Source organism: Parastagonospora nodorum, assembly GCF_000146915.1.
Source record: "Parastagonospora nodorum SN15 chromosome Unknown scaffold_10, whole genome shotgun sequence".
NCBI classification, from domain to species: domain Eukaryota; kingdom Fungi; phylum Ascomycota; class Dothideomycetes; order Pleosporales; family Phaeosphaeriaceae; genus Parastagonospora; species Parastagonospora nodorum.
Window position 1 is genome coordinate 1,035,689 of NW_001884558.1, and position 9,615 is coordinate 1,045,303.

General features: G+C 54.5%; 4 protein-coding genes across 4 annotated transcripts; 3 read left to right on the forward strand and 1 right to left on the reverse strand.

The window, feature by feature from the left end:
- Positions 1-561: 561 nt before the first annotated feature.
- On the forward strand, positions 562-1,715 carry SNOG_07125 (hypothetical protein; the record flags this gene model as incomplete). The annotated part of the gene is made up of 2 exons (XM_001797426.1): positions 562-930; positions 996-1,715. 2 exons carry the CDS (start codon positions 562-564, stop codon positions 1,713-1,715), a joined length of 1,089 nt encoding a protein of 362 aa, XP_001797478.1.
- A 516-nt stretch (positions 1,716-2,231) lies between these two features.
- SNOG_07126 (hypothetical protein) lies at positions 2,232-6,085 on the reverse strand (the record flags this gene model as incomplete). The annotated part of the gene is made up of 3 exons (XM_001797427.1): positions 2,232-2,533; positions 2,580-5,490; positions 5,549-6,085. The coding sequence occupies 3 exons, from the start codon at positions 6,083-6,085 to the stop codon at positions 2,232-2,234; spliced, it is 3,750 nt and encodes a 1,249-aa protein (XP_001797479.1).
- Positions 6,086-6,620: 535 nt separating this feature from the next.
- SNOG_07127 (hypothetical protein) lies at positions 6,621-7,004 on the forward strand (the record flags this gene model as incomplete). The annotated part of the gene is made up of 2 exons (XM_001797428.1): positions 6,621-6,653; positions 6,777-7,004. The coding sequence occupies 2 exons, from the start codon at positions 6,621-6,623 to the stop codon at positions 7,002-7,004; spliced, it is 261 nt and encodes an 86-aa protein (XP_001797480.1).
- A 1,277-nt stretch (positions 7,005-8,281) lies between these two features.
- Positions 8,282-9,597, forward strand: SNOG_07128 (hypothetical protein; the record flags this gene model as incomplete). Its single annotated transcript, XM_001797429.1, has 3 exons — positions 8,282-8,611; positions 8,673-9,157; positions 9,204-9,597. The coding sequence occupies 3 exons, from the start codon at positions 8,282-8,284 to the stop codon at positions 9,595-9,597; spliced, it is 1,209 nt and encodes a 402-aa protein (XP_001797481.1).
- Positions 9,598-9,615: the final 18 nt, after the last annotated feature.

Here is a 9,615-nt window from a genome sequence, read left to right on the forward strand (position 1 = left end):
CTTTGTAACATCGGCGGCTGTCAACCCTCGCTGCTATCGCCGCCCACCGAGCGACTTCACACAGCGTTTTGTCTTTATTTCTAGCATGCGGTGATACTCCTTTCTTTCTTGATTCGCCATGGCAGACGCTCTTTGCGGGCCTTCGAATGCCCTCCAAAACTTCCAGAAACACACGACAGTCGATCGGACACTGCAGCAGGATCGCCTTGTCGGCCGCCATTCTCCGTCACAGGTCAGAACTTTGTCCACACAGAGCGATATGCTGTTTCTGACTGCATATAGGGCTTCAGATCTTCCTCAGGACTGAATGCAGGCGCATTAGACCCCGAGTTTGACGCCTTTCAAGCGGGACGGCCTGGCGCATTGCCCCAGGACTTCCACCGTCCACCCCCACAGTTCGCACATACTCCTCCTCCACAGCAGTTTGCCCAAGCACCACAAGCTCCTGGATGGGCCTCAGACTTCCAGCGCCTCAACATATCCAACTCTCCGGTGCAATCATTGCAACGGCAGCAGCCACAAGCGGCGCATTCAGCGGCGTCATGGCACCAAGACTTCATGATGCAGCAGACGCCGGCTGTCCAGGCGCCGGCAGTTCAGCAGCAGAACACATTTGGCGGTATGCCGGGCTACAGCATGGGCGGCTTTGGGGGACAGTCGTACATGCAGCAGCCAGCCTTCCAGCATGCGCCCGTGTCGCAAGTCGCGCAAGGGAAGCAGCCGGCGCAAGAGGCAGTGCCAGCTTTCGACGAAGCAGCATTTGAGCAAGCATTCCTGCAGGCGGAACAAGAAGCACAGCAAGACATGCTCGACACGGCAGCTGAGCAGAGTCAATCACACGCAGCCCAGGCCAATGCAGAGGTCATGGACTACGATCGGCCTGGTGAGATGGATCCTCTCCTTATGCGGATACTGGGAAACACGGGCCAGGTGTGTAGTATCGTTCGGAACCACTACGGGTTGCTAACTTGTGTACAAGCTGTGTATTCAGCCATCCAAGTATGGTGAGCGAAACCGGCCTCGGCCGCACCGAAGAAGCCGTGTCCTACCTCGACAACATGGCCCGCTTAGAACGCACCGGCAAACTCGTCGAAGACGCCAACGAAGCAAAGTGGGTGGTCGACTCGCTGCAACGCATCGCCAACCGCGACGCCCCGCAAGAAGTCAAGACGCGCGCTGAGAGCCTCATCAAAGCCATCAACGAACGCCTCATGTCGCAATACCCCCTCGGCGCCAAGGTCCCCATGAGCGAAGAGCAAATCTGGCGCGACCTCGAAGCAGCAGGCTACATGCGCACTCCCGAGCACGAGCGCATGGCACCACAGCCAGAGCAAAAACAAGAGCAACCACCTCTCAACGACGAAGACGAAATGGCCGCAACAGCAGGCCGCCTCCTCGAACGCGTCGCCGACAACACCAGCGAGAAATTCCAAAACTCCCAGTTCCTTCAGCTCATGCGCCGCCTGCGAGATCACGAAGTTCGCGTCGAGGAAGACAAGATTGTCGAAATAAATGCGCAGGAAAACGCTGCTTCGACCCAACAGCAACCAACACAACACACCGACCTACCCTCATCATCACAAATCCCCCCAATCGACCCCGCGATCCTCTCCCACGCCGCAACAGACTTCTCTCTCCCAGACTACCCAGACCAGGACCAAGACCAACAGTACGCAGCTAGCCCCATCACCGGCGAGCCCATTGTAATAAGCTGATGAGATTGCAGGACAGTCTAGAGCATACGAACTCCACTCATGACGATGAGTATTGGGCCAATGTGAGTCCCGCGCATAGGGCGCTGTTTATGCATGCGTCGCAGCGGCAGAGCGATGGGGGGAGGTGGATCCCGAGGAGTGAGCAGGATGAGGATCGGTGGAGGTATTTGCCAGGGAGGGATCCGGTTACCGAGGAGAGGGGGATGGGTATGGGGGCGTGAAGAGGGCGGGTACGTGACTTAGTGGAAGGGATGTAAGATACATAGTGCAGTCGTGTACTGACACCTGGGGCTAGCTAGAGACGAGACATTCTCCGGGTGAATAACCCGATGTTTGAGATCTAGGGCTCTCGGGGTGGAGTACGTACTACAGCGAAAGCGCAGATCTGATACACGAAGCTGAATGCATCGATTTTGGAAGCAGTGTCGCTCATATCTATAATCTCTAGGTAACCTCTATCTCTGCCCATCTCCACATATTATTCCTCTCTCCCTCCTCACACCCCATCGAACGAACCTAAATCGGCTCATCCCTCGGCTCAATCATCACCTCGTTGACCGCCACATGCTCCGGCTGCTTGAGCGCATACACAATCATGCCCGCAACGTCCTCGGGATCCAGCACCTTCGCACCACTCGGCTCGCCATACTTCTTCAGCGCCTCCTGATCCGTGCTCATGCCCAGAAGATCCGTCGCCACATTGCCCGGCTGGACGCTCGTCACCCTCAGACCGGTGCCTGCCGTCTCGACCCTCAGTGCTTGCAGCGTAGCTTCGACGAAGAATTTGGATGCGGAGTAGACGCCCAGGCCGGGGAAAACTTTACGGCACTGCATCCGAGGAGATGGCGAGGAGATGGCCCTTGCCGCGCTTGAGCATGGCGGGCACGATGCTGGAGATGACGTTGAGCAGGCCCTTGCAGTTGACGTCGACGGTCTGGTTCCACTGGTCCGTCATGGTGTTGGCCATCATGGTGAAGTACATGACGCCCGACACGGAGACGAAGATGTCGACGGGCCCGAGTTGTTTCTCCGCGGCAGCGACGAGCGCTTCGACTTGCGCTTTGTCGGTGATGTCCGTCTTTTGCGTGATGATCTTGCCTTCGCGGATCGTCAGGCGCTTCTTCAGGTCTTCGAGGGCATCGACGCGGCGCGCAGCGAGGGCGACGTGGCAGCCTTCGCGCGCGAGCGCAGTGGCGGTGGCAGCGCCTATGCCAGACGATGCGCCCATGACTACGACGACTTTTCCGAACAGCGGGCCGCGCTGGGGTCGTCGTCCTGAGCCGCCAACGGCGTCGTTCTGCGAGGGGGGTTTGGGAAGCCAGCCGCGAGCGTACCAGTGGCGGGTGTATGTTTCGAGGAGAACCTGGTCAACCTTGGGGCGCTCAACGGCCGATCGCAAAGGTCGGGTCTTGCTGTTGTCGAGGACTACGACGTCTCTCAGGAACTCGATGCTGGGCATGCCGCTGCGGAGGATGTCGACGGTGAAAGCACCATCGCCACCCTTTGCAGAGCCTCGCTTGTCGTCCCAGAGTGCAACCCACTTCTCGAACTCCAGTGGTTGGGTGGGATATCCGAGAGCGTTGAGATCGCTGAAAACTTGGCTGATGTCTACCGGGTCTGGATCACCGATATGGAACACAGTCTGCTCTGCGTCCATCTGGTTGCTGAGATGGAGAATAGCCTTGCTGACGAAGTCAACCGGCGTCATCTCTGCGCGCCAGCCTTTGACGTCCGGATAGTAGCCAATTCGAACCGACTCCACGATCAGGGCAGTCAGCAGGTCCCATGCGTTGGCCGCACCAGTCTCGCTGTGACCACTGACAGTACCCAAGCGGTGGATCTTGATGGGTATGCCGCGGTTCTTGGCCTCCAATGCAAGCTGTTCGGCCACCCACTTAGTCTGGCCATAACCATCTGCAAGTTTGGTAGGGACATCCTCAACTGGCAGGTTGGTGTCTTCAGACCAACCCTGGCGTCCTGGCGCTGGAGGGAGCACACCGTTTGTCGAAACATACTGCACAGTGGCACCGCCTTGAGCAGCAAGACGCAAGATTTCGCGTGTACCACCGACGTTGGGCTTCTGAAGTGCAGCATAGGGGTAGACCAAGTTGACAGTTGCAGCAGCGTGAACAATAACATCGGTACGTTCAGCCAACTGCTTGAAGGACTCCGGCGAGAGACCAAATCGCTTGCGCGATAAGTTGGCTGGCAGAATCTCTACACGCTCCATGACCGAGTCGTTCCAGAGACCAAAGTCCAGCAGATTGCGACGAATTCTAGCAATACCAGCGGGAACATCGTCTTGTGATGAGTCAGCAAAACGGACCATACATATGATTGTTGCAGATGTAGCCTCAAGTAGGTCGCGGAGAAGGAAAGCGCCCAAGAAACCAGTAACACCAGTAAGGAAGACCGTCTTTGCGTCTTTGAGCGCGCAGACCTTGGGGTTCACGGGTTGGATCTCCTTATCGAGCACCGAGTCTGCTTGGAGAACTTGTGGTAGATTCTCCTGGACCTCAGCAGTGTGGCCGTCTCGGATGGCACGAACAGTGTCTAGATGTCCGTTGAGAGTCGCGGGTTGTGCGAGTCGTGCGACTGGCACTCGAAAACCGAACGTGTTGGAAAGACGAGCAGCCAAATCAGCCAGGAGAAGTGAGTGACCTCCCAGATCGAAGAAGTTGTACTCAGGGGTGATAGTGTTCGCGTTAACGCCGAGGATGGATGCCCAGCACTCAGTGACCTGTTCAATAGTGATCGGGCTCTGCTCAAACTTGCGTGCGCTACCAGTTGGCGAGCTTGGTCTCGGAGGTGGCAGATTCTTCAGATCGACCTTTCCAGACACATCACTGGTAGGCAGTTTGTCGAGCTCGACCCACATGGAAGGGATCATGTAATGTGCCAAATACGGCATGAGCATACGTCTCGCTGTTGCGCTGCGACCCGTCTTGTCGATCTCGACCACGGGGCGGTCCGCTGAAGAGTCCTGGTCGCGAACGAAGTATGCCACCAATTGCCGGTCGATTCCCTCGCCAAAGGGTACGACAGCACAGTGGCGAACAGACAGGTGGTTGACAATAGCGCTCTCGACTTTGCCCGGAACCACTGAGTAACCGCGGATCTTGATCATGGCCCCAACACGGCCAGTGATCTCAAGCAGTCCGTTGGAGAGCAAGCGTGCTTTGTCGCCAGTCCTGTACATACGGGCACCAGTCTTTGAGCTGTAGGGATTCCTGATGAAAGCCTTGGCCGTGGTCTCTGGACGATTCAGATATCCTCTAGCAAGTAGGTGACCGCCAACAAACAACTCGCCATTCTCACCCTCGTCGACTTTCTGACCACTCTCATCAAGAATGTAGATATATTTCGGGTCGATGAGAGGAGGTCCGACTGGGCAGTAAGGAGCATCCGTGTCCAATTTCTCGAGCATGTCTTTGATGTCGCCGGAAGCGATCTCATGTGTCTCACAGGCGCTGTAAACGTTCAGTAGGCGAGCATTAGGAAGTGCCTTGATTCCGCGGCGAGCAAGGTCCGTTGTGACGACCTCACCGTTCAGCCAGATTGTCTTGAGATTTGGCAGACGTGTGTTTAGTGATTGATGGCGGGCGAGTACAGCAGCGAAGAGAGTAGGTGTGAAAAGAGTCTCCGTAATCTTCTTGTTCGCAAGCAAATCAACAAGCATTCGAGGGTCGTAGCTTGCATCGTCAGGGACAGCCACAACGGTCGCTCCACGCAGAAGGGGTCGTATGATCTCCCATACGAAAAAGACATTGCAAGGCTACTCGGTCGCCCGGCTCAAGATTTGAAAGGCCAAATCTCAGATCGTATGACAGCACTGCTGCCCTGTGTGGGTTTGCAATACCCTTAGGCTTGCCAGTGGTTCCGCTTGAGTAGGCAACAAAAGCCAACTTGTCAAGGTCGGTCTCCTCTGATACAGGCGGCAGCTCATCGTTCTCCACATGACCATTGCTATTCGATGATTGCTCATCCAGGACAACCAGGGGAGTGTTGCCCTTGATCTTGCCGACCTCGGCACTGATGGTGACGACAACAGTGGGGGCTGCGTCTTCGAGGACATCGGCGAGAAGATCTGGGGGATAGGCCAGCTCTAGGACCAAGAAGGCACCGCCGGCTCGCAGGGCTGCCAAACAAGCGATTACATAGTCAGCAGATCGTGGCAGCAGGACACCAACTAGGCAATCGCGGCCAACGCCATGACCTCGGAGCCGATCGGCGAGGGCAGCAACCTTGTCGTGAAGCTGTTGATATGTGTATGTGGTTTTCTCGTCTTCTAAGGCAATGAGATCAGGTGTAGCTTGAACCTGTTGCGTGAAAAGAGCAGACAGGTCTTTTGTCGTGTCGATGACCGTCATTGTTTGAAATTGTTGAGGAAGGAGTGAGTGAGGAATTGGTCCACTACCAGGAGACAATTAACGTATATAGCGGTTCGAGAGCTGTCACCATACGTTCAAGGGTGGATCCGTGGCTAGAGCAAAGCAATTGCACCGTGCAGAAAATTCGGGGCGCGTTGGGTGCAGACTGGAGCGACGTTCGCTTATTCCAATCGCGTCATATTAGCGCCAAACTACACTCTCAGCAGTGCTTCTCATTGCTCGAATGCGAGCAACAAAACCTGTGGAGGTGGCTAGATTCCACGCAGTCCGCCGCTGACATGTGGATTTCCCGGGGCGTCGCCGTCTTAGCGTTATTTGTCGGCACGTCGCTTTGGAGTGCATGTCTGGGCTATGAATCCTGGTTTTCGGGGGCGAAAGACATCTTGTGCATGGGAATCTGTGTGTCGAGAGACACCAGGAACAGCAGTGATGCCAAGCGGTGTTACTGTTACAGTAGATGACGGACAGCATGGTCCTGTGACTGCACAGCCTTTTCGAACAACACCGCCTGGACATGGCTACTGCATGTGGTCAACTACAACGTAAAGTAAGCAAGGATTTTTGATAGTCCGAAGCTACATACAGTACCGCGAGGCGTCAATTGAGACGTCTCGGCCTTGACAGCTTCAGGCACCCTCGTTGCGTAGGTGATGGCCTGCATTACAACCAGAGTGTAGTCAATGAACAACAGGTCCGTGTAATGACCCGGAGACTCCAGAACGGGATGTACAATTACCTTGGCAACCTGGCAACGTATGGACTTGGCTGTGCAAGTCCATCTTCGGAGTGCATTTGTCTACTCTGGAGCACATTGGATCGACTGTCGTTGGCACTGCGCTCCGGATACGAATACATCGTGGAGGAGGACGTCATGGACCTGAGTGATCGAAGTTTGTAAAGTCTCCTGTTGTGCGTCACATATGACCAGAAGGTACAGCCGCATGGGGAGTCATCTGGTAGATTTTAAGGGAAATGGAAGTTCGATTAAGCTCAATGTTGCATTAGTGGTTGGCATACTTAGCGTATGTGGGGATGCTGATACGGTACCTACTTGCGTCGATGTACCTGTGCATGCCTATCTATGACGAAGTGGCTCCAGATCGACCATTCGTCTGCGCTGCGCCTGCTTAAAAACGCCGTAAATGGGAGAAGATACGTGGTCGCAGACGATACACAGAGATCTGGCGTTCTGAAATTATGCTCATCAGGAGTGTCTGGACAACGACAGCGGGAGGAAGATCTGGAGACTTCCTCCAAACATGTGTGGCTCGCCTGTTCGAATTGAACGTTGCTCTGAAAAGATGTGTTGTCATTAAGCCGTGTGAACATTGTCGCGTGCGATGAAGGGTGACAGCTTGGACATGAAGTGGACGAGCTCCATTGTCGCTGCTTCGGAGATCGACTCTGAACGTCGTGCGATACATGCTCCGAGAGGTGTGCACCATTGAAGTACTGAAGTACAACCAAGGGTGACTGCAGATGTGGTCTCAGGACAACCTAACCGCATTTGATCAAATTCATCACATACTCAAGTGCAATCTCTTGAAAAAGTGGAGAATTATACCCAAGGGTAGCATCTAGGATAGATAGTTGCAGTGCATGTTGTAAATGCTCTGTTTTGTCGTGAGAAAGCAATCAAGTCTTCATCATCTTTTGTTCCTTCTCCAGATGACAGATACGCACTGCTTCCTTCCTTAAGGATCGACGATTATGGATTGGCGTACGTGGATTATGCATCACTCCCTTTTAGTGTAAACGGAGCGACATGCCTTAGAGCCTATGTGACGTCGGCTTCTATATCATTATCACCCAAACTGTGATGACTCGATGGCGAGAGTCATGTCGTGCCGCGGTGGAACCGCATCTGATCACGTTGTACCTGACGATGTCTTCAAACCGAGGCTGCTTGATCAATCGGCTGAAAAGCCGATGTCGTTTCCTGAAGACAAGCTGTTTTGCGACGGTGACGCTCTGTGTATAGCTCGAGGCACCATAGTCGCTGAACCTCGGTAGATCTCCACCTACCTCCACACCAACAAGCGTAACGCGCCGCGGTCTATATACCGAGCTCACCACCAGCAATGTAGCCGACACACGCGCATGAGCATATTGCTCGACATCTTCTACTCTTCAGTCCTTGCCCTATACCATTACGCCTCCGACTAAGCCGTCGCCATGTCGTCCACGGCGTTCGTCCCCTTCAGCGAGCCTCCGTACATCGTCGGTCTGCCGTCGCCATACTACCAAGAAACACATTTGCGATGGCAAAAGGCGTGTCGCAAGTTTGTGGATGAGCATCTGCTTGAGAAGGCGCTAGAGTGGGATACCGCGGAGACATTGCCTGAGCATGTCTTTGAGACGTTTGCGAAGAACGGCATGCTGCTGCCCACCTTGCCAGCGCCGTTGCCCGTGGATATATTGAAGAACCTCGGGATCCATGATATCCTTGGTGTCGTCAAAGTTGAGGAGTGGGACTACATTCACACCATGATATATGCGGATGAGGTAGGCCTGGGACCACAGCATGATAGCTCGGGGAGTTTACATGTAGCTAACGCAGTACTAGATGGCACGCACTGGTCTTACAGGCCCATCAGGATCTTTGACAACTGGCATGTCGTTCGGTGTACCGCCCATTATCAAGTACGGCAACAAGCAATTGCAGGACCGTTTCCTCCCCGAACTTCTAACTGGCAAGAAGCGCACTTGTATTGCAATCACCGAGCCTGAAGCCGGTTCAGACGTCGCGAATATCACCACGACAGCTATAAAGACACCAAATGGCAAGCACTACATTGTGAACGGTACGAAGAAGTGGATCACAAATGGCATATGGTCAGAGTACAGCTCAATGGCTGTGCGAACAGGCGGACCAGGACCAGCTGGTCTATCGATGCTTGTCGTGCCATTGAAAGGCAACAAGGGCGTCAATATGCGCCGAATCAAGGTTGGCGGTCAAGTCTCTGCAGGAACCACATTCATCGAGCTCGACGACGTCAAAGTACCCGTGGAGAACCTCATTGGCGAGGAAGGCATGGGCATGAGATACATGTACGATCACACATGAGAGTATGGATCCCGAGCTAACAAACACCAGCATGACAAACTTCAACCACGAACGACTCTCGATTGCAATCGGTGCAACCCGCCAGTCTCGCGTCGCGCTCAGCGCAGCTATGGAATACGTCCTCAAGCGCGAGGCGTTCGGAAAGCCGCTCATCGACCAGCCCGTTGTACGACACCGTCTCGCAAAGGCTGGCGCCCTTCTCGAAAGTCAATGGGCGTGGGTAGAGCAGTTTGTCTACCAAATGACTAAACTTCCCAAAGCGACAGCGGATGTCGAGCTCGGTGGTCTCACAGCCATGGTCAAAGCACAGAGTGGCATTGTACTGAACGAGTGTGCGCAATGTGCGCAACTGCTCTTTGGTGGAAATGGATACACAAAGAGCGGGCAGGGCGAATTGATCGAGAGTGAGTTTTCTCGAGCATGATGTGATGCACTGTAAGAA